The sequence below is a fragment of the Stenella coeruleoalba genome (assembly GCF_951394435.1).
Source record: "Stenella coeruleoalba genome assembly, chromosome: 12".
Taxonomy (NCBI): Eukaryota; Metazoa; Chordata; class Mammalia; order Artiodactyla; family Delphinidae; genus Stenella; species Stenella coeruleoalba.
In genome coordinates, this window is record NC_137158.1 from 52,614,588 (window position 1) to 52,640,767 (window position 26,180).

The window sequence follows — 26,180 nt, forward strand, 5'->3', positions numbered from 1 at the left end:
ATAACCCCTTTTTCCCAGTCATATTGCTCCCATCTTTTGGATTTATGATCATTCCATTCAGTGACTGACGACGTTGCTTATTCCTTCAAGGAATCCCTGTAAACCACAGCCAAGCACACCCAGATGACTCTGCTGCTTTGGGATGACACATAGCACATACTGACTGCATATGCCTGTGCCTTCAAGATTATTATCCTCCACACTATCTCAGCTCCCTGTCCAATAGATATCACCTAAAATTGAAAAATAATACTGACAATAACATAAGAAAAAGAATAAAAATTTAAAATCTATATATTTGGCCACAGTGAGAATAATAAAGATCATGGGCATCCTCATCTTCTGGGCCATTTAGAAAACTATAGAACTCACCCCTCATTCCTGCAATTCAAATTCACATTGATCAGTGTGTAGATTGATTTGCACATCTACTGAAGAAGGTATTTATTAAATAATCAACTTAAAAATGATGGGATTAGCTTCATTGGAAAGAATCGAGTATTTCTTTTCTTAACTATAAACCTTAATCTAACCATTAGACAAAAACTCTACATTAAAAATAAACTGTCTGTAACAAAGTAAAATCTATTTAAGTTATGGTGAAAATCAACATTACCATAAAAGAAAAATACTTTTTTTCAAAGGTCAACACAACTAACCTTTTTTTTTCAAGGGAGGCTCCTCTATTTCTCCTAAACCAAGGCAAAAACAGTAAATTAGAAAAACTTTCAGCAGAGCATAATATTGCCTATTTTCCCATTTTCTTTCATTCATTTTTAAAAAACCATCTATTAGTTTTGATAATAGTAGTTCATATATTACTTTGCCTTCCAAATTCCAATTTTTAAGTATACACTTTGCCTATGTACATTTATTTGAGATAGTTTCACTTTTATGAGTTCAATAAAATTGTGGCAGTGATCCAAATTATACATTATAGTTCGTATATCATGTTCATTTCAGTCCTCTATTGTTCATCTCGACCTCTCACAGGAGCCAAAGAATACAAATTCAGACAAAGTCAGAAAGGACTAAAATAATAAGAGCTTTCCTGGTAGTCAAGGCTGAATATGTAATTTCTGATGAGTAAGGCTGATCTTAAAAATGCCATCTAAAAAGCAGAATTACAACGCTTTGTTCTTTTCACATCCACTCAATAGCAGTTTACATGTGGTTTAAGTTTGTTATTTCCTTTTGATCATCAATACATTCTAGAGAGTAAATAGTTTAGTTGCATAATTGTTGTGACATTTAGAATGTGTCCCTCCATTCTACACCTCCATTTGATTCAATTAATTAACTTTCATTGTGATTTTAGTAGGATTGCCTTCTCTATTTGACTGTAAATATGAATTATATGTATAACGTATTTATACGTATATTTAGTTTTCAAACTTGGGAAATAGCAGCAATTTTTTGTTCCTGAAGAAGCATATAAATGTGTTTCTATTGTGGTTCTGTAGGATCATATAATAAGCCCCTCTCTACAATAATGCTACTCTAATGCAGCATTTGACATCTTTGCCATAATGGCAGATAAGCTATAAGATGAAAGCCATATAGAGACCAATTTACTGAGTTTGGCAGCCTGTTGATAGGCTATTTGCACTCTGACGTGTATTCATTTTGGTTTAGCCTGACCCAAGTGCTCATGTGTGCTTAAACTTAAGCAAACTATTGTAATGCGTATCAATCATCGGTCCTAGCAGTTAGATATATTTCTATGCTCTTTGTACCTTTATCAGTGTCCTTGTCTCCATCATCATCTTCTTCATCACCCTCAGACGAGATGATGTCAGACAACAAAGAAAAGAAGCCATAGACCCAGTCCGTGGTTTCCTCCACAGCATCATGTACAAGTTTTAGAGGATCTGAGCCAATCTTGGAAATAGAGCTTGCTAAAAGTAATTAAAAACAAAGAGAAGTTTTGTAATCATTCCCAAAGAAACTAAGAAAAGCTGCTTTTCCTGATTTATTCTTTTAACACATTTGAGTTACTTCTAGTAACTTCAATGGATAGAATTAGGAAAAACTGAAGTCTGTAAATCTTCCCTTTCTTATATCCTAGGAGATATAAACTGTTTGTGAAATAAAAGATTAAATAATAAAAATGCAAGCAAGAAAACAGACACATTAGGGATTTCCAATATGTTGTTATTCTCATTCTAGTTACATGAAAGTTGCTCTGAAGGGTTAAGGGTAGCCTTTAAGATCTGATTGAAGAGGTGATATATCTAGAAATATGGTTTAAGTTGCACCTGATTTATCATCAATCTGTAATTAAATTTTTAGATTTATGTTTTCCTTAATTTTAAAAACTAAGCTTTTCAGGGATTCTTCTCCCTTTGACATCTTAAGGGACTAGAATTATATCAACATATTATACTTTCTAAGGGTTAAGTATGCCAAAATTAGGTTTTTACTCTCATTGAGATAGGAAGTCATTGGAAGGTCTGAGCAGAGGAAAAAGTGATTTGATTTATGTAACATTTGCCATGTTGAAGATTGAAAGAATGCCTGGTTGGAAACAGGGAGATCAGTAAGAAGCCAAATGAAATAACCCATAATCCAAGGGAAAGAAGATGGTGATTTCTATATGGGTGGTACCAGTTTGTGTGGTGAGGTGTGATCAGATTCTGAGTGTATCTAAAAGATAGAATTAATGTATAGACTGACAGTATGGCTGTTGGATGTGAGAGAAAGAGAGGGGTGTGGAATAACTTCAAGGTTTTTGGTTTGAGAAACTGGAAGGATGAAAATACCATTTACTGAAATGGGGAGGACTGGAGAGAAACAGGGTTTGTTGCCCAGAATATTTAAGTAGCTGAGTTTTAAACTTGTTAAACTTGAGTTGTCTATTGGAACTCTATGTGGAGATGTAGACATTTGTATAGCTCAATATGTTCTACAAAAATGAAGTTCTAGCTGAAGACGGAAACTTGGAAATTCAATAAAGAATAGAAAGCATTCAAAGCTATGACACTGAATGTGATCACTAAGGGAGTGGACCTAGGAACACACCAACATTTACAAGACAGTGAGATAAGTCAGAGAGATGAGGAAGAACCAGCAATGGCTTCTGAGGAGAGAAGAGAGACAGACAGAGACAAAGAGACACAGAGGGAGATTAATTGAGAGGCAGAAAAAAAGACAGTATAATGTACTAGATATCAAGTCAAGAAATTGTTTCTGTGAGGATAAAGTGAGCAGTTGGCAAATGTTGCTGATAGGTCAAGAAAGATGAAGACTGAGAACAGAGCTTTAGATTTAATGACGAAGATGTCACTGGTGACCTTCAAAGGGCAATTTCAGTGAAATACATTCAAGACTAAATGGGAAGAATTTAGAGGTAGTAAGTATATTTTACTGTAAAATGACAGAGATTGGGCAATAGTTGAAGGACTAGAATCATAGTGGGGTTTCCATTGCTTATGTTGTTCAAGTGGGAAGAACGTTCCATTTTTATGTTGATGGGTAAGATGCCATAGAGAGGGACAAATAATATTAGAGATAAGATTTCTGGGGAAATTTTTAATTTCAGAGGATTCACGACCCATCACAAGGATGCCAAGTTACAACTGGTCTCAGGGAAACCTACCTCCATGATTCAGTGACAACATAACTTTACTCTTTGGACCTTATTTCACTGCATTCTGGAGAGTGTCATGTGAGCAAGATACGGTAGTCTGAAAGGTGAGATTAAACCTTAGAGAAAGGAAATGAAGTGGAATTTTATAATTGCATTTGAGAATTTTAAAAGAATTATATGTAAGGAACTGGACTGGACTGGTACCATTAAAGGCATTTTTAGCACTAGTATATTTTATATCTAATGGAAGAATATTGCAAATGGGATTATTATGATCTGAATAGATTGAGACCATTTCCCCATTCCTCTTCTTTCTAAGTGTTCACTGAGGAACTTAACAATAAAATCCAACAAAATAGATATCAGTTTAATTATCCTTATGCTTAAATGCACTATATATACACTTTGCAGACATGTATATTGCCTGGTTCTAAGATAGTCAAACCAGGTTATTTTCATGAAAAAAATATTTTGCTACCTTGAGACCAGCTTCTGATTTTCAGGCACATGGAAAAAAACTTTAAAAACACATATAGATATGGATATAGATATATCTTTAAAAAGATAGTAGTCCTCAAGTTAATTCTTATTCCTTCTCTAAGACATCACATCCAAATTATAACAGTGGGGATAATATTATACAATGCAACTAAACCTTTTATAGATGTTTTCTTTTTTAATCGTACTTCTCTACCTTTCATGTTTCCATGAGTTAAATTACATACATTAAAACAAGGATCATCATAAAAATGGCAGTAGCTAACACTTTTAGGGTCTATATTACCTGCCAGGTACCATTCTAAGAACTTTATGTATACTAACTCACTTTTTCCTTTCAAAAACCCAATGAGGTAGACATCTCTATTTTAAATATAAGAAAACTGAGACAGAGGGAAGTTAAATAAAATACCTAAGGCTGCATAGCTAGTAAGTAACGGAGCCAGATTTTGCACCATCCAGGGTATGACTCAACTACTATGCAATACTGCAATCAAAAAGCAAACAAACAAACAAAACCATGAATTTGCAATTGGTTCTGTAGTAAGATGTTGAATGAGAGATTCTGGGAGGGCTTTTCTTGCTTTTAAAAGGGGGAACAAGGACTTTGCTGCATGAGAATATAAAGCCTGGAACTGCTATAGCAGCTTATAACCATGAGGACTGACTCACTGAGGAAGGCAAAGGCTAAAAATGAAAGAACTTGAGTCAAGTGCAGCTCTCCTACCTAGCGCTGAACTATGCCATACTGAAGCCAGAGACAAAAGGAAAAATCAGTAACAATGCTTCTGTCTTTAGTTAAAATTTTGATATTTCGTTCATCCCAGATTTTTGCATTAGTTTTTTGGGGTTTTTTTTTGCGGTACGTGGGCCTCTCACTGTTGTGGCCTCTCCCGTTGTGGAGCACAGGCTCCGGATGCGCAGGCTCAGCAGCCATGGCTCACGGGCCCAGCCGCTCCGCAGCATGTGGGATCTTCCCAAACCAGGGCACGAACCCGTGTCCCCTGCATCGGCAGGCGGACTCTCAACCACTGCACCACCTGGGAAGTCCTCATTTTGCTATGTTTAAATGCCTTCTTTTATAAATGAGTGAGTACCAGGATATTGCCATACTCAATAACAGATATTATATTTTAAAAGTATAAAAACTTAAAAAGTAGTTGTATGTAATCACCTGCCCTGAATTACATAAATGAGTTAACTTCAAAATCAAGCGTCTCTGCATAGATTTTCCTTCCACTAGATTTTTAACATAGACCATATACAGAAGTTGAAATTCCCTGTAACCTTTTATCCTTACCCTCAGTGAACACTCCTCAGAATATGGCAAAATAAAAAGCTGGATTCATAAAATTCCCATGGTACTTCTAATATTCATCACACTATGAAAGATTTTTACTTATGTCTGTGGTGTTGGGGCCTGAGGACAAAATAAGAGGTACTCAGGAAGAAAAAATGAGCGAAAAGTAAAGGAAGCAGTGGAATCTGGCGCCTGTGAGGGTTGAGAGAACACACTGGAAACTGCATCAGTCCTAAGACCTCCAAACCCTTCTCATGGAGTTAAATATGTACCTAGGCCAGGAGTGAAGAAGCCAAAGGAAGCTCTGGGAGGTGCTGGGGTCGCTTCAGGAGCAGCTGCTGTCCCATGCCAACAAGGTGAGTCAAGGGATCAGTGACAACCGGCGTGTGCAACTGCCCCTGGTCCCCTGCAATGACCTCCCTGGTCATGCTTGCCTCTGCCTCTCAAATCTCTCACACAATGATCCTTCTGGCTCACACAAACCCACAACCATGCAGGGGAGGGAATTCTAGAAAACATGGTTTTATCCTAGCCAAAATGACACAATACAAATCCATGACACCTAGCTTCAATAGTTACCATTTTACCAGTTTTATTTATATTTCTTCTCTCCCACATTTATCTTTTCTTTTTTCTAGTTTAGTAAATATTTTAAAGCAAATCCTAGATACCTAAATTCTTAATCCCAGATCCATAAATACTTCAACATGCATGTCTGTTCCATAATTTGTTTGATAGTTTCTTGTTTGAGGCACAAAAAAATGTCCAAAGTAAGTTTTGTATCTTTCTTTTGCCAAGTATGGAATCAGCCACTTCTTGAAGGAATCACAGTTCCTTTTATTGGGAAATGGTATTTTGAGACCAAAATTTGGTCAGCAGGGGTGCTCATTGAGTTGGATTTGGCCAAGAAATATGAAATTTCAGTCATGTGTTTACACTGACATTTCCAAGTAAAATCTGGAATTTTCACACACCATTTTTGCTATTAAACTCACATTTCTTCTCTTCTGTTGAAAATCTGATTTCTTAATGATATCAACTTAATTAATTACTTCATTTTTTCCTACAGTATACCAATAACAATTTCAAATAAAATGACGGCAATACTACTAATAACAATAAAAACAGTGAATAGAGTTTTAGATCTCTTTTCATTTCTTTTCCTCATTGAACTATATCATACTAAGGACAGAGAGTCAGAATTGTATGTTTTAAAGTTATTTAAAGTAATTATTTTCTCTGGTTATGCAAATAACTTGATATAGATTTAGGTTCATTTGCTTCAGTGCGTTTTCAAATTTTAGTGATTAATTTTAATTATTTAAAATTTTTTAAATTATAAAATGACATTTACAAGTTCCCTAAGTCAAAACCATTTAAGAGCACATATTAAGAAAAGTTTTGTTGCCATCCTAATCCCTTGCTATACTGTCCTCTTCTTTTGACAGCTACCTAATTTTGTTAATTTTGGCTTATACTTTCATTATTTCATATATTTATTTCATATACATATTTATATTTAAAGGAAGACATCTAAAATTTTAAATAGGGGAATAATAAAATGAGATTTGCCATTTACAGTAATCTGGCCACAGAATGAGAAAAGAGGAAGAGGCAAGATTAGAGGCAAAGAGTAAATATATGGCTAGTGTAACAATTTTGGGGAAACCAAGGCAAGAGTTCTAGAGACAAGGTACAGAGTATAGAACAGAATCAACAGATGTTTGGAAAGTAGAATGAGTTCTTTTTGATCACTGAACGTTCATGCGTAGTGGGGAAAGAGGAAAGTATGTGAGGAGTTCCACTTTTCTGACTTAAGAAACTGGTTTTTTAATCTAGGAGGCTGACCTGGAAAGAAATATTGGGCTGGCCAAAAAGTTCGTTCGGGTTTTTGTACCATTGTATGGAAAAACCCGAACGAACTTTTTGGCCAACCCAATATAACCAGCTCAGTTAGGAATTTTGAGTTTGATGTTCCAAATGAATGTCAACGCAATTAGAAAAATGGAGAGAGATTAGGGTTAAAGATATGGACTGGGAAGTCATTATGTGTGAAAGTCAGTTATAAGCAAACTTCTGGGTGAGTAGGTCAATTAAGGGGAAAATAAAAATGCTGATGAGCTGATTTTTTTTCAAAATACAATAGCTTACTGACTCCCATGGTGGGAAAAATGCATTTTCCTAAAACTTATCTTGCATGCTTTTATTGTTTTGAACCGTGTCACTGTTTTTGGCCTCTGCTTCTGACTATCTGGCCATTTTAGAGAAGGGTTGATCCTGTTATTAGATTAAGAGACAGATATTAAAGATAAGCAGGCTAAGTATGATGGCAGCTTACTCATCACTTGTATGGGCAACACAAAGTCATCGCAGCTAAAGCAATGGAACAAGGTGATATTGTCTAAGAGGGGCAAGAAGCTCATGGTGTCAAAGAAGAGTTATAAAAGTCATAAGAGGACACGGTTTTAATAAGCAAGTGCTGGTCAACAGTTCTAGTGCTGAAAAGTTTAACCAAGACGAAGATGTTAAGCATGCAAGTTGTTCTTTTGTTCATTTGTTCGATTTTCTTCATTAAGAAGTCAAGTGTGTATTTGAGACACTTCAGCAGAGTGATAGAATAGTGTCAGATTGTCTCTTTGAGGGGCTTGGCTAGAGGGATAGAAACAAAAAGGTTTGTAGCTAAATAGAGATATAGGGAGGTGAGGGAAATTTGCTGGTTTTTCCAAGTTAGAAAACACATAAACATGTAGAAAGGAAGGAGGGAATAGAGGGGAGATTGTGAAGATACAGGAAGGAGCCACATTGAAAGCATACCTTCATGAGGCCCTTTCCTCTCATACACACCCAGACACACATATTTCTTTTTTTTTTTTCGGTACGCGGGCCTCTCACTGTTGTGGCCTCTCCCGTTGCGGAGCACAGGCTCCGGACGCACAGGCTCAGCGGCCATGGCTCACGGGTCCAGCCGCTCCGCGGCACGTGGGATCCTCCCGGACCGGGGCACGAACCCGTTTCCCTGCATCGGCAGGCGGACTCTCAACCACTGCGCCACCAGGGAAGCCCCCACATATTTCTTTAAGAGTGATAAGCCCTTTTATAAAACAAGATCTTCCTGAAGCAATAACTTGTACTTCTCTGTTAAATTAATTAAACAAGGAGGCCATTAGACTGAGGTGGCTCTAATACCTTAGCAGCCTTTGACAGCAAACAAAACCTAAGCCTTTAAGCGTCTCAAGGTTAAGAAATCAAACCTAGGACAACAAGTCACAAAGAGCCAGCTAGCCTTTCCCAAATAAGGCAAACACTTAAGCTGTAGCCAATCAAATGATTTCCTTGCTTTGCTTCCGCCTCTTCTCTGTAAAAGTTTTTCCTGAACTCCTGTCAGCAGAGTGCTCCCTAAGCATTTTGGGTTTGGTGCTGCCTGATACAAATCAATTTTTGCTTATATTCTTAAAATTCTGGATATGCCTCAGTTTATCTTTTAATATCCCAGATAAACACAGATTCCCAAAACATTGTCATTTTCTCTTTCTCTCCCTTTCTCTCTCCATCTCTCTTATCTTCTTCCCCTCTCTCTCCTACCTCTGATCTCCCGATACTGCCCATATTAGATTGCAATGATCAGGCTTCTCCATCCTTTAGTGAGAATCATACAAAAAATAAAATAAAATGAAGGGTGAACACAAAGCTCTTGAAATGCATCAGATTCTAAAAGATAAAACCCATTTGAATTACAATTTTGAAAAAAATAAAATCCTTGCAGATGTTAGATATTTAGATGAATTTAAAGAAAAGAAAAACTAGGATCCTGATTTAAAAGCAGTTTTGGTGAGCTAATTGTTTTATTGACTGCACAAGGAAATGACTGTCAGTTTTCTAATCTACATTTGAATAGTCATAGTGTAGCTCCAATCCTTGCCATTCAACATCTGAGGCATGAGCATTTTCCTTCTGATTTTTAACATTTTCTCAATTGAAATTTTCCCATACTCATCTTTACTATTAACTAACTTCAGTATTTTAGAAATGTGCACTTGTGTGGAACCCTAATGAAATTAAACACAAGCATCTTTAGTTTTAATTGTGTGACTATTTCAATATTTAAAAGTTTCAAAATATGTTTCTAAGTTGTCCTTTGCTGTTCCTCAACTGCTACTTTTTGAGGCAATAAGAAGCATTAATGCAAATAGATGTACATTTCACCTCTCTTTCTCAATATGACCCCAATCAACCAATTTTTTGCTGGCAAAACTGTGTTGCAGGTGTTTAAGCCTGGAATATTTCCAGCTAGCTGGAGCTAGACCCATGTCAAATAAAGGGCATTTTACATTCTGAAACAAAAATCACAAACAACTTTTGGCTTCTTTTATTCATGTCAAGCATCTGTATAAAAATGGAAGAGTCTTACTATAATTTTATTAATAATCATGGTGTGGATGTTATATTAATTGAAAAATTAACTTTCATTCCTCCTCTTAAAAATGTATATCTTAAGTATAAATACAATCCCAGTGTTACATGTATTAACAAGGAACGAGAAAGCAAGTTTTCTGTAGATTTATAGATTTCTATAGATTTGTTTCCAAGCTAATAGGATTAATTTCCTGGTAGCACAAGAACAGTCAAAATATCATAGTACTCCAGTTAGATGACTTACTTGGATCATTATGTTATCAATTTAGCAGACCAGTGAAAAAGAAAGATATTAGATTTGGGATTCATACAGCAGTTAGCATATCCTGACTACATACTGAATAAACATGTATTTCATCAAGTCAAGGATGGGTTTTGGAAACTCTTGACTATATTATATATTCTCTTTAGTTATTCTATTGCTCAGTGTTAGCCAAAAAATAATTTTTTAAAAATAAATTTATTTATTTTTTATTTTTGGCTGTGTTGGGTCTTCGTTGCTGTGCACGCGCTCTCTCTAGTTGCGGAGAGCAGGGGCTAATCTTCATTGTGGTGCGAGGGCTTCTCATTGCAGTGGTTTCTCTTGTTGCAGAGCATGGGCTCCAGGCACAGGCTTCAGTAGTTATGGCACGTGGGCTCAGTAGTTGTGGCGCATGGGCTTAGTTGCTCCGGGGCATATGGGATCTTCCTGGACCAGGGGTCGAACCCTTGTGCCCTGCATTGGCAGGCGGATTCTTAACCCCTGTGCCACCAGGGAAGTCCTCAAAGAAATAATTTTAAAGTTTTTTTAACCACGTTAAAATGGAGCATGTAGGGCCATGAATTATGTTCTTACTATATCATATAAAAATAATAAGCCATTTCAGAATGGCTAGAACATTCCCTCAATGTGAAATAAAATAGAATACTTTAATCATTGGATTACTATTGTGTAATTGGTAGAATCTATGTATATTCAAATGATATTTAAAATTGGAAATCATGTAGTCAATTCATCTTTTTGAAATATGACTATTCATCTTTCTGAAACATTGAATAAGCTTAAAGTCATGAAGAATAAATTAAAATAATACTAACTACAATTTATCTAACAATTACTATGTGCCATTCAAAATTCCAAATGTTTTGTATATATTAACTCATTCAATGCTCACAGAACCATATGAAACAGATACTCTTATTGCCTACAGAGAATGAAACTGAGGCACAGGGAAGTCATGTTCCCAAGGTTACACAGCTACTAATTGGAGTCAGGACTTCAACCCAGTACTTTAGCCCCCAGCGCCTGCATTCAACTAATTCACTTGGGTCTTGAAGTCCACGTGTTCTTTTATTATTACTGTTGTGTAGTTTTGCTTGTTTGCTTGCTGTATATGCTTAGCAAATAACTCCTGTTAAGCTCATACAAATTTTACTAAACAATGTGTGCCAGGCAATAAGCAGGTTAACAGGAATATTAAGATAAATGAGACAATCCTACCTTTGAGACGCTTAAGGTTCAATCAGAGAAATAGAGGTTTAAAAAGTAAATCTTAACACTATCAAAATCATCATAAACTATAAAGAACGACTGCTCATTACTTAGCATTCAGAGTGTAAAAAACACTACCACCTTTTCCTTTATTTATTTACTTATTTATTCATTCTTTCATCTCAACATTCATTCAAATGTTTATTGAGCTCACAGTGCTAAACACTTCTAAGCACTAGAAAAATCAAGCAAATAAAATAGACAGTCATTTTCTTTGCAAACCTAACAGATCAGTAGAGAAGAAAGATATTAAATAAGTAACCACACACAATCAAATGTATGTAACTTGTAATAAGTGCTGTGTGTAAAGAGTAAATGATATAATGGGGAATTAGGATAGAGTGACTTGATTTACACTGAAAGTTCAGGAAAGGTTTCTCTAAGGAAGTGAATCCAAACACAGCACTAAAAGATGTTTAATAGCTGGACCATCAAAAAGTGGGGTATTAACGTACGGTATGATTTATAATTGTATCCATCTAGATACATGTATAAATATAAAGTCTCCTTTGCTAAGGTTCAAATGAGTGGTATAGAGCATTGGTATCAAAGTTGGATTTCTTGACCTTGAAATCTGCCACCAGCAAAAACCTGGAGCCCAACATCGAATTACCAACTTTTTATTTTGTAAGAAAATGTCATTTAAAAACTGTAACAGAAGAAATATCTGTCATTCTCATCATTTCAAAAGAGAATTTTACGACCAAAAACGTAGGAACAATAGAATTAAGGACACATCTTTAAAGTGGATATATTTTTCTTTATCTTTTTCTTCATTTCATGAAGAATCAACAAACTCTGATTAGGATCTGGGAACCACTGGACTATAAATACTTCTCTTTCCTTGAGGTGTTTATAAGCAGATTGGAATTAGGTAATGAAATGCATCCTTATAGATGTAGTGACCAAGAAGACCAAATAGGCCTGGGACATTGAACAGAAAATGTAGGATTTGAGATAAGACTTGAATCAGAATAAGAAGCACAAAAATATCAGCTATTCTTGAAAACTCAGTACACATGAGAACTGATAAAGTCTAAAATGTTGCATTTAGTGTCCCAGTTTTCCAAGTCTCCTAAAATGTAATAACATATTCACACATATGCAGTCACACAGGCATTTCTATATACACATACACACACACAGACACATATACATATATATATATAACATTAAATGTTAAATTTAAACATTCTGATTGACTTTGGGTCTTCCCTGAATCACTTTGCTCCTCTAAACTCATAGCCTGACAAACAGTACACCTGTTTTACTGGGCTAAGTGCCAGGGGAAAAAAAATATCAGGGAAATTAATTTTTAAGAGCAGTAGATAAATGGCACACCTCATTAGAAAGTCTATTTAAAAGGCACATCAGGAGATGTCTGCAAGACTTTCATAAGAAATTGATGCTTCCGACCATCATATTCTTGCTGCTCTCTTCTCAGATTACTGATCTTACTTCCTGGTAATAAGACTCAAATTCAAGTTGCATTTAATGAGTGCCTCCTATGTGCCAGGCAGGTATGTTTTACATAGATTACCTTATCTAATTCTTTCAAAATTGTTTTGAAATAAGTATATTTTGCGGAATGCCTGCAAGAATTACTAAACGTGCTTTGAGACCCCCTGGTACAGCCATATAATGATCTTCCCTTCTTATGGATGAAGATGCTAATAAATTATGACCCTTGTTTTTAGGTAAGAAAAGCCACAAATTACTACAATTTATTCACGTACATTCTGACCTAGAGGAAAATCATTAACACGCACCAGTAACTAAGTTTGTAGTCATTTCTTTAGAAATCCTACTTGCTCGCATTTATTGTTGAGAGAGAAAGTTGTCTCTTTGTAAATAAGGCAAAGAAGTCTGTAAGGAATGTCAACAAAAGATCACGAATTCTGACCCTGAAAGAATCATTAAACTATCACAGCACCCCACCGTTTTCTGGAAGGACTTCCTGGCTGAGTCTACAGAAGCTTGGGGGCGATGCCTCTAGCAGCCTTTGTGACCGCCTAGGCTCAGTTATTAAGGAATGAACATTACTCTGCCCCTCCACCCCAACTTGGGGTTTCGGAAGACATAGTATCCAGGTGATCAGACACCTTGGTTTTTGCCTACTGTCCTGAGGTAAATATTCATAGCTTTCCATTTCACACTCACAAGTGTCCTGTTTTGGATGATAAATTATATAGTCATCCTATGGGGTGGTTTTGTGTGCTGTCAAGTCACTAAACTTGAATTACATTTCCCAGAATTCCCTTACATGAATGTTCCAGGTAACAGTTGGGTACAAGAGAAATTTGCACAAGCTTTGGAAGGCAAAATAGAAGTAATAGCCATTGTTTACTCTCTGAAGGTTGATATAGGGCAGGTGCTGTCACCTCTCATGCACATTATGGCAGGTATGCTGGCTGGTCTTGACGTGTGACAGCAGCAGGCTGCATCTCTTCCAGTTCCCACTGACTGGCCCTCCTCCTTCAGCATCTCCTTCAGCAGGTGGAGGGCACCAGCTTATATTGCAGCTCGCCCACGTCATCGTAATTTGAGGTGGTGAGAGTCAAATGAGGGTTCCAGGTTGTCCTTTGTCTCCCCTATTCTTTTTCCATCTGCCTTTTTCAGTGATGGGGTTCAGGACATGCTACCCCAAAATGTGGCACCTTAGCATATTGAATATTTTCAGCTGAAGGAATGGAAGAAATAGCATGTGCAAGAAGAACCTTCTGACCCTCCCCTAAAGCAGGTCATAAAGCCCTCCTGTGACAGAGGCCCTCCCTACACCCAGAGGAAAGGAATGTCCTTATCCTCGAATGCACAGAGGAATCTGAATGAACAGGACTTACTGTGTCCCCCAATCTGCTACACTTAGCTCAGACCCTTTTTCGTCGTGTCACATTTTTTCACCGCTTTCCACTTATCACCAAACCTAGCATAAAAATGCTCAGGTTTAACTGCCTCTTAAGGGCTTCACTTCCTTATGAAGAAAGGCTCCTATGTCCCATAAAGCTTATATTAAATAAACATGAGCTCTTTTCTCTCATTAATTTGTCTTTTGTTAGAGGGGCCCCAGCCTAGAATTTAGAAGGGGAGAGGAAAAAGATATTTTTTCTCCTCTACACTATCTTCCACTCTGCTGACTTCTGACCCTGTACCAGATAAACTGCAACAGCCTCACCTAGACTGCTTAATCAGCTCCCATGAATGCATAAGCCATACAAAATAAATTCCCTATTTTACATCACTTACAGTGACTCTACTCTCATCAAAGTCTGACAGATAGACCATAGCATTGTTCGAATAGTATTTTAACATTATGTTTAGTAAGAAATGAAGGGTAGGTGGAATCTCTTTCCTAGTATCTGATTTTTGTGTCCTAAAATTTGTCTTATTTGAAAAGATGAAGTAAAGTCACAAATTTTGCAGACCAGAAACCAAGCTGCCATCCCCATTTTACAGACAAGAAAATATAATTTCTTAGTCATGCTAATTTGTAGGTTATAGAGATATCAGTGAATCCAAGTCTTCTGAAATAAGCATATGAGTGAACCCAAGTCTTTTGAAATAAGCCAATTCTATTAGTGCTTCACAAGTAGATCGTATACAGATCAACCAGATCAAATTCAGAAAATAGGGAATTGTGAAGATTGGCTAGAGGAGAATCATTCTTCTCAATCCCATATAGTACTTGCTTATGAAAATAGGTTTTCATTTCTATGTAAACATTTTTTAATATCTTGGAAGCATTCACCTACTTTTCTCAAGTGTCAGAGCCCAAGGACAGGTGCTCTCTCTGGCTTTCAGAGCGACTATTTCTAGTATGTTTTCTTGTACCACCAACCTTGTTTTTTAAACATTAACGATACATTTTTCGAAGACTACTATGTGGTACAAAAGGCTCATCATGGTAATAATATTAATCCCTGGTAAATGTTTGAAATGTATCAGTTAAAAATAGCATTAGAAACACAAGAGGATCATTTACATTTTGAAACTCTTAATGAAGCAAATGGTATTTTTTCTGTGGGAAAAACATTAAAAAGGCAAGTTAAAACTTAATAAATGGAGAAAAGAAATCAGAATTTTAATACAAGTGGATGTATCCCATTCAACCAGTGGTTAATACAGGTTTTATGCTATAATTATATAATGTCCTTGAATTTATTATACTCTTTTGATTCTAGAAGTTGATCATTCAAATTTTAATTTGAATTTCTTATTTGAAGAATTAATATATATGTCTGGAAGAATTTTAGCTTTGAGACTTTTTAAAATTTCAAATCCATTGGAGAATATTTGTCTTCTGAAATATGGCTTCAGGTTGCCAGCCATCCCAACACACCATCTTTCTCTTTGCACCTGTTGTAATTACAATCTTTCTTTGTCAATTAGAGTACTGAATGATACTTCCTTAGATCTAAGTATTTATCTTAAGATACATAACTTGGCAATATAACTTTCTGAGAGTAAAATATGTGGTAGCCAGCCATCACAGTGGCCCCCAGTGATTCTTGCCTGTGGGCATTCCTACCATTGTATAGTCTCATCCAACACTGAATAGGGTTGACCTGTTATGACCTAAAGGATTTTGCAGAAATGGCAGTGTGGAATTTAAAAGTGTAGGTCATAAGGGGCATTGTGGCTTCTGCCTTGCTCTTTCTCGAGTCACTCAGTCTAGGCGATGCCAGTTGCCATGATGTGAGCACACACCAGCATTAACTTAAAAGCTGAATGAGTGAGACATCTTGCCAACTGGTCTGCAACCCCAGAAAAAAAATTTCAGATGTCTGCAGCCCCAACCGAGGTCTTCACTGCAACATCAAGATATACCCTAAGCCAGAACCACCGACATAAGCCATTCCCAAATTCCTAAGCCACAGAAACTGTGTGGAGTGATAGATGTTTATTATTTTTTTAAACCTCTTACTTTTCTGGTAATTTACTACGCAGCCATAGATGACCATTACAAAACATGACAAGTATCATTTTTTTTTTTTTTTTTTTTGCGGTACGCGGGCCTCTCACTGTTGTGGCCTCTCCCGTTGCGGAGCACAGGCTCCAGATGCTCAGGCTCAGTGGCCATGGCTCACGGGCCCAGCCGCTCCACGGCATGTGGGATCTTCCCGGACCGGGGCACAAACCCGTGTCCCCTGCATCGGCAGGTGGACTCTCAACCACTGCGTCACCAGGGAAGCCCGACAAGTATCATTTCATAAACATATTTTTTTTCATTCTAATTTTATTAAATGTACTTATTAGTTTTTAAAGTGGGTCAAAACCTGTTTGACTGGATGAAATAAAAATTTTATGATAAATATTTCTTTCTTCCTAAGGTAAGGAATTGTTTCAAAATCAAAATATCACCATTATTCATTCCTTTAAGCAATATATAGCAGAAAACTTGCTATGTGACAGACACTCATGTACAGAGATGAATAAGAGAATTTCTTCCTTGAATAAGGTTAAGTTTTTGAGTGAGATGGACAAGTAAACAGATATTAACAATACAATGTGTTAACTGCTGATAATACAGGTGCCTGTAAGGGACTAAGAAAATGAAAGCATGGTACAGTGAATTTTTCTTAGGAAATCTGGAATTCTTTCACAAAAAAGGGATGAATTCATCCTTCAAGAAAACTGAGGAATGAATCTCTTACTAGTGATATTAAAATGTATACAGGGGAGACCTTCAAGATGGCAGAGGAGTAAGACGTGGAGATCATCTTCCTCCCTACAAATACATCAAAAATACATCTACATGTGGAACAACACCTACAGAACACCTACTGAACGCTGGCAGAAGACCTCAGACCTCCCAAAAGGCAAGAAACTCCCCACGTACCTGGGTAGGGCAAAAGAAAAAAGAAAAGACAGACACAAAAGAATAGGGACAGGACCTGCAGCTCTGGGAGGGATCTGTGAAGGAGGAAAGGTTTCCACACACTAGGAAGGCCCTTCACTGGTGGAGACAGGGGGTGGGTGGCAGGGGGAAAGCTTCAGAGCCACAGAGGAGAGAGCAGCAACAGGGGTGCAGAGGGCAAAGCGGAGAGATTCCCGCACAGAGGATTGGTGTCAACTAGCACTCACCAGCCCGAGAGGCTTGTCTGCTCACCCGCCGGGATGGGTGGGGGCTGGGAGCTGAGGCACGGGCTTTGGAGGTCGGATCCCAGGGAGAGGACTTGGGTTGGCTGCATGAATACGGCCTGAAGGGGATACTGCACCACAGCTAGCTGGGAGAGAGTCCAGGAAAAATTCTGGAACTGCCTAAGAGACCACTGTTTCGGGGTGCACGAGGAGACTGGATTGAGAGTACCGCCTAAACGAGCTCGAGATGGGCGTGAGCCGCGGCTATCAGCACAGACACCAGAGCTGGGAATGAAATGCTAAGGCTGCTGCTGCAGCCACCAAGAAGGCTGTGTGCAAACGCAGGTAACTATCCACACCTCCTCTCCCTCGAGCCTGAGCAGCCCGCCACTGCCAGGGTCCCGTGATCCAGGGACAACTTCCCTGGGAGAAGACACGGCGCACCTCAGGATGGTGCAACATCATTCCAGCCTCTGCTGCCACAGGCTCGCCCCGCATTCCATACCCCTCCCTCCCCCCGGCCCGAGTGAGCCAGAGCCCCCCAATCAGCTGCTACTTTAACCCTGTCCTGTCTGGGAGGGAACGGATGTCCTCAGGCGACCTACACACAGAGGCGGGGCCAAATCCAGAGCTGAACCCCGGGAGCTGTGCGAACAAAGAAGAGAAAGGGAAATCTCTCCCAGTAGCCTCTGGAGCAGCAGATTAAATCTCCACACTAACTTGATGCACGTTGCATCTGTGGAATACCTGAAGAGACAACGAATCATCCCAAAATTGAGGCAGTGGACTTTGGGAGCAATTGTACACTTGGGGTTTGCTTTCTGCATCTAATTTGTTTCTGGTCTTACGTTTATCTTAGTTTAGTATTTAGAGTTTATTATCATTGGTAAATTTGTTTATTGATTTGGTTGCTCTCTTCCTTTTTTTTAATATATACATATATTATTTTTTCCTTTTTTTCTGAGTGTGTATGTGCATGCTTCTTTGTGTGATTTTGTCTGTATAGCTTTGATTTTACCATTTGCCCTAGGGTTCTGTTTTTTTTCATCCTTTTTTTTTTCAGTATAGTTCTTAGCGCTTGTTATCATTGGTGAATTTGTTTTTTGGTTTGCCTGCTCTCTTCCTTCTTACTTTCTTTTCTTTTATTACTTTTGAATTTTTTTATTTTTAATAATTTTTTTATTTTTTTATTTTAATAACTTTATTTTATTTATTTATTTTTTCTTTCTTTTTTTTCCCTTTTCTGAGCTTTGTGGCTGACAGGGTCTTGGTGCTCCAGCGGGGTGTCAGGCCTGTGCTTCTGAGGTGGGAGAGCAAAGTTCAGGACATTGGTCCACCAGAGACCTCCCAGATCCACATAACATCAAACAGCAAAAGCTCTACCAGAGATCTCTGTCTCAATGCTAAGACCCAGCTCCACTCAATGACCAGCATGCTCCAGTGCTGGACACCCTATGCCAAACAACTAGCAAGACAGGAACACAGCCCCACCAATTAGCAGAGAGGCCACCTAAAATCATAATAAGGTCACAGACACCCCAAAACTCACCACCAGACGTGGATCTGCCCACCAGAAAGACAAGATCCAGCCTCATCCACCAGAACACAGGCACTAGTCCCCTCCACCAGGAAGCCTACACAACCCACTGAACCAACCTTACCCACTGGGGGAAGACACCAAAAACAATGGGAATTACGAACCTGCAGCCTGCGAAAAGGAGAACCCAAACACAATAATTTAAGCAAAATGAGAAGACAGAGAGAAACACACAGCAGATGAAGGAGCAAGGTAAAAATCCACCAGACCAAACAAATGAAGAGAAAATAGGCAGTCAACCTGAAAAAGAATTCAGAGTAATGATAGTAAAGATTATCCAAAATCTTGGAAACAGAATGGAAACAATACAAGAAAAGTTTAACAAGGACCTAGAAGAACTAAAGAGCAAACAAACAATGATGAACAACACAATAAATGAAATTAAAAGTTCTCTAGAAGGAGTCAACAGCAGAATAAATGAGACAGAAGAATGGATAAGTAACCTGGAATATAAAATAGTAGAAATAAATACCGCAGAGCAGAATAAAGAAAAAAGAATGAAAAGAAATGAGGACAGTCTCGGAGACTTCTTGGGCAACACTAAACACAACCAACATTCGAATTATATGGGCCCTAGAAGACGAAGAGAAAAAGAAAGGGACTGAGAAAATATTTGATGAGATTATAGTTGAAAACTTCCTAACATGGGAAAGGAAAGAGTCAGTCAAGTGCAGGAAGTGCAGAGAGTCCCATACAGGATAAATCCAATGAGAAACACTCCAAGACACATATTAATCAAATATCAAAAATTAAATACAAAGAAAAAATATTAAAAGCAGCAAGGGAAAAACAACAAATAACACAAAAGGGAATCCCCATAAGGTTAACAGCTGATCTTTCAGCAGAAACTCTGCAAGCCAGAAGGGACTGGCAAGAATATTTAAAGTGATGAAAGGGAAAAACCTACAAAGAAGATTACTCTACCCAGCAAGGATCTCATTCAGATTCGATGGAGAAATTAAAACCTTTACAGACAAGCAAGAGCCAAGAGAATTCAGCACCACCAAACCAGCTTTACAACAAATGCTAAAGGAACTTCTTTAGGCAGGAAACACAAGAGAAAGAAAAGGTCTACAATAACAAACCCAAGACAATTAAGAAAATGGTAATAGGAACATACATATCGATAATTACCTTAAATTTCAATGGATTAAATGCTCCAACCAAAAGACATAGATCGGCTGAATGGATACAAAAACAAGACCCGTATATATGCTGTCTATAAGAGACCCACTTCAGACCTAGGGACACATACAGACTGAAAGTGAGGGGATGGAAAAAGATATTCTACGCAAATGGAAATCTAAAGAAAGCTGGAGTAGCAACTATCATATCAGACAAAATAGACTTTAAAAAAAGACTATTACAAGAGACAAAGAAGGACACTATATAATAATCAAGGGATCCATCCAAGAAGAAGATATAACAATTGTAAATATTTATGCACCCAACATAGCAGCACCTCAATAAATAAGGCAAATGCTAACAGCCATAAAAGGGGAAATTGACAGTGACACAATCATATTAGGGGATTTAACACCCCACTTTTACCAATGGACAGATCATCCAAAATGAAAATAAATAAGGAAACACAAGCTTTAAATGATACATTAAACAAGAACTTAATTGATATTTATAGGACAGTCCATCCAAAAACAACAGAATACACTTTCTTCTCAAGTGCTCATGGAACATTCTCCAGGATAGACCAGATCTTGGGTCACAAATCAAGCTTTGGTAAAATTAAGAAAATTGAAATTGTATCAAGTAACTTTGCTGACCACAACGCTATGAGACTACATATCAATTACAGGAAAAAAATCTGTAAAAAATACAAACACATGGAGGTTAAAGAATACACTACTAAATAACCAAGAGATCACTGAAGAAATCAAAGATGAAATCAAAAAATACCTAGAAACAAATGGCAATGAAAATACGACAACCCAAAACATATGGGATGCAGCAAAAGCAGTTCTAAGAGGGAAGTTTATAGCAATAAAATCCTACCTCAACAAACAAGTAACATCTCAAAGAAACAACCTAAACTTACACCTAAAGCAATTAGACAGAGAAGAACAAAAAAAGCCCCAAAGTTAGCAGAAGGAAAGAATTCATAAAGATCAGATCAGAAATAAATGAAAAAGAAATGAAGGAAACAATAGCAAAGATCAATAAAACTAAAAGCTGGTTCTTTGAGAAGATAAATGAAATTGATAAACCTGTAGCCAGACTCATCACAAAAAAAAAGAAGACTCATATCAATAGAATTAGAAATGAAAAAGGAGAAGTAACAACTGACACTGCAGAAATACAAAGGATCATGAGAGATTACCACAAGCAACTATATGCCAAGAAAATGGACAACCTGGAAGAAATGGACCAATTCTTACAAAAAAAGCACAACCTTCCATGACTGAACCAGGAAGAAATAGAAAATATAAACAGACCAATCACAAGCACTGAAATTGAGCCTGTGATTAAAAATCTTCCAACAGGGCTTCCCTGGTGGCACAGTGGTTGGGAGTCCGCCTGCCGATGCAGGGGACGCGGGTTCGTGCCCCGGTCCGGGAGGATCCCGCGTGCTGCGGAGAGGCTGGGCCCGTGAGCCATGGCCGCTGAGCCTGCGCGTCCGGAGCCTGTGCTCCGCAGTGGGAGAGGCCACAGGGGTGAGAGGCCCACATACCGCAAAGAGAAAAAAGAAAAAAATCTTCCAACAAACAAAAGTCCAGGACCAAATGGCTTCACAGACAAATTCTATCAAACATTGAGAGAAGAGCTAACGCCTATCCTTCTCAAACTCTTCCAAAATATAGCAGAGGGACGAACACTCCCCAACTCTTTCTATGAGGCCACATCACCCTCATACCAAAACCAGACAAAGATGTCACAAGGAAAGAAAACTACAGGCCAATATCACTGATGAACATAAATGCAAAAATCCTCAACAAAATACTAGCAAACAGAATCCAACAGCACATTAAAAGGATCATACACCATGATCAAGTGGGGGTGTATCCCAGGAATGCAAGGATTCTTCAATATACGCAAATCAATCAATGTAATAAACCATATTAACAAACTGAAGGATAAAAACCATATGATCATCTCAATAGATGCAGAAAAAGGTTTGACAAAATTCAACACCCATTTATGATTAAAAACCCTCCAAAAAGTACACAGAGAGGGAACTTACTTCAACATAATAAAGGCCACATATGACAAACCCACAGCCAACAACGTTCTCAATGGTGAAAAACTGAAACCATTTCCACTAAGATCAGGAACAAGACAAGGTCGTCCACTCTCATCACTATTATTCAACATAGTTTTGGAAGTTTTAACCACAGCAATCAGAGAAGAAAAAGAAATAAAAGGAATTCAAATCAGAAAAGAAGATGTAAAGATGGTACTGTTTGCAGACGACATGATACTATACATAGTGAATCCTAAAGATGCTACAGAATACTACTAGAGCTAATCAATGAATTTGGGAAAGTATCAGGATACAAAATTAATATACAGAAATCTCTTGCATTCTTATACACTCATGATAGAAAATCTGAAAGAGAAATTAATGAAACACTGCCATTTACCATTACAACACAAAGAATAAAATACTTAGGAATAAACCTACCAAAGGAGACAAAAGACATGTATGCAGAAAACTATAAGACACTGACGAAAGAAAGTAAAGATGATACAAACAGATGGAGAGATATACCATGTTCTTGGATTGGAAGAATCAACATTGTGAAAATGACTATATTACCCAAAGCAATCTACAGATTCAGTGCAATCACTATCAAATTACCAATGGCATTTTTCACAGAACTAAAACAAAAAATTTCACAATTTGTATGGAAACACAAAAGACCCCAAATAGCCAAAGTAATATTGAGAAAGAAAAACAGAGCTGGAGGAATCAGGCTCCCAGATTTCAGAGTATACTATAAAGCTACAGTAATCAAGACAGTATGGTACTAGCACAAAAACAGAAATATAGATCAACGGAATAGAATAGAAAGCCCAGAGCTTAACCCACACACATATGGTCACCTTATCTTTGAAAAAGGAAGCAAGAATATACAATGGAGAAAAGACAGCCTCTTCAATAAGTGGTGCTGAGAAAACTGGACAGCTACATGTAAAAGAATGAAATTAGAACACTCTTTAACACCATACACAAGAATAAACTCACAATGGATTAAAGACCTAAATGTAAGGCCAGACACTATAAAACTCTTAGAGGAAAACATAGGTAAAACACTCTATGACATAAATCACAGCAAGATCCTTTTTGACCCACCTCCTAGAGAAATGGAAATAAAACCAAACATAAACAAATGGGACCTAATGAAACTTAAAAGCTTTTGCACAGCAAAGGAAACCATAAACAAGACTAAAAGACAACCCTCAGAATGAGAGAAAATATTTGCAAACGAAGCAACTGACAAAGGATTAATTTCCAAAATTTACAAGCAGCTCATGCAGCTCAATATCAAAAAAACAAACAACCCAATCCAAAAATGGCAGAAGACCTAAACAGACATTTCTCCAAAGAAGATATACAGATTGCCAACAAACACATGAAAGGATGCTCAACATCACTAACCATTAGAGAAATGCAAATCAAAACTACAGTGAGGTATCACCTCACACCGTCAGAATGGTCATCGTCAAAAAATCTACAAACAATAAATGCTGGAGAGGGTGTGGACAAAAGGGAACCCTCTTGCACTGTTGGTGGGAATGTAAATTGATACAGCCACTATGGAGAACAGTATGGATGTTCCTTAAAAAACTAAAAATAGAACTACCATACGACCCAGCAATCCAACTACTGGGCATATACCCTGAGAAAACCATAATTCAAAAAGAGTCATGTATCACAATGTTCATTGCAGCTCTATTTACAATAGCCAGGACATGGAAGCAACCTAAGTGTCCATCAACAGATGAATGCATAAAGAAGATGTGGCACATATATACAATGGAATACTACTCAGCCATAAAAAGAAACGAAATTGAGTTATTTGTAGTGAGGTGGATGGACCTAGAGTCTGTCATACAGAGTGAAGTAAGTCAGAAAGAGAAAAACAAATACCATATGCTAACACACATATATGGAATCTAAAAAAAAAAAAAAAGGGTCTGAAGAACCTAGGGGCAGGACAGGAATAAAGACACAGACGTAGAGAATGGCCTTGAAGACACGGGGAGGGGGAAGGGTAAGCTGGGATGAAGTGAGAGCGTGGGGTTGACATATATACACTACCAAATGTAAAACAGATAGCTAGTGGGAAGAAGCTGCATAGCATAGGGAGATCAGCTCGGTGCTTTGTGACCACTTAGAAGGGTGGGAGGGAGACGCAAGAGGGAGGGGATACGGGGATATATGTATATGTATGGCTGATTCACTTTATTATAAAGCAGAAACTAATACTCCATTGTAAAGCAATTACAGTCCAATAAAGATGTTTAAAAAATTAATAAATAAATAAAATTTAAAAAATAAAATGTATACAGTACTTGTGATAAACCAGGTTCTGTCCTAAACACTCCAAATATATTCATTTGTATAATTCTCTTAATCTTATTACATATGTACTATTGTATAGATGATGAAACTGAAGCAAAGAGAGACTAAGTGACTTTTCTGATATCACAAGGGCTATAAAGTTGCAAGATGTGGATTTAATAGCAAGGAAATGCAGCACCAGAGTTCACATTCTTAACTACTTTTTTACACTTTCTGCTATACTGGATCAGGGAACGAGGGAAGGATGGTATGAGCAGAGGCAGGGAGGAGTGAGAGTGTATGTTTTCCCAGGCAAAGAAAACAGGTGAGAGCAATAGGAAGTATGGCTGGAAAACGGGGTGCATGAGCGGAATTACAAGATGAAAATAAAGGGCTAAGCCAAGGATTTGAATTTCATGCCAAGGAATTTGTACTTGGCAGAAATACTCAATGAAATTTCTGTTTTATGAAGATACCTTGGGGGCAATGTTAAAGGGGAGAGGCCTGGATGAGGCAGACAAGAAGAAACTGCATTAGCCCCCTCAAAAGAGAATCAAGGTCTGAAGTGTAGTAATGGAGACTGTGGTAATAAGAGGAGGGAGCAAATTTATGAGGCATAAGAGGGTTGGCTGGCATACAGTGTGGTAACTGATCAGGTGCCCAGCAGATTTAACAGATGACTTGCAGGTTTCTTTTTGCAGGAAATGGATAGATGGTTAGGTCATTAATAAATATATAGAACTGGAGGAGGAGTCTTCACAAAGACGATGTACTTAGCAAACACTTCTTGAAAGAAGAAGTGAAGTAGTAGTAATACAGAGGTTATTTTTCCCCTATCAAATGAAATGCCAGGAACATATGCATTATCCATAGTAACTAATTACAATGGTCCAAGGAAGCTCTACTGTGGACTATGTGCCTTACATTTAAGTAATCTAATCTGAAAATTTAATTATAGGTAGCTGCTCATTTTATCAAATAATTAAGAACAAATTCATCAGTAATTTATTTAGTATACTTATTAAAATATTAACTTTACAAATATTAGATTTACACACAATTCTTAAAATACATCTACTGTAAAAATTGAAGAACTATATTATATGACCATATTTGGTTCTAAAATTTGAATGAATAGAATTCTAAAAAAGAACAGATGAAAAATATCAGTCAATATAGGCTCAAGGGAAATGAAATTTCCTGGACCAATGTAAACAACTGTTTTTCACTTAAAATTCTAGGTCATATTTTATATTATAGGCATTTCAACTGTATATTCTTTTAAGAGTCTGCATTACACAATATACCAAAACTATTGCCTACTTAAAGCAGAGGTTTATGGCTCTGGATAAATAGCCCTTTTGCTTTGGTTGACATCATGAGACTTAGCTCTACCTGTTAGATGATGCTCACTTTAACCCAGCTACCAACAGTACAGGGGGCAGAGTTATCTCAGTCACACCTCCATATCAATAAACCCAAACTATACAGTTTTTTGACTTTGTGTTATTCATACTTGCATTTCTTTTAACATAGCCATTTCCTGGCATATGTAGTAGATACTTGACAATAATTGTTGAATGAGTAAAATACCATAATGGGAAGTAGAGGATCTCTCAGTATATAGAATGCAACTTACAGTATTTATAGTTT

General features: G+C 37.4%; 1 protein-coding gene across 1 annotated transcript in view; it reads right to left on the minus strand.

Moving 5' to 3' along the window:
* TRDN (triadin) overlaps positions 1–26,180 on the minus strand; it is a 372,178-nt gene that overhangs the window by 290,679 nt on the left and 55,319 nt on the right. The window contains exons 3-4 of the mRNA XM_079939170.1: positions 1,737–1,898; positions 660–692 (exon numbers count right to left, since the gene is read on the minus strand). Coding sequence (XP_079795296.1) covers positions 660–692; positions 1,737–1,898 — 195 coding nt within the window. The remainder of the gene's footprint in view (positions 1–659; positions 693–1,736; positions 1,899–26,180) is intronic.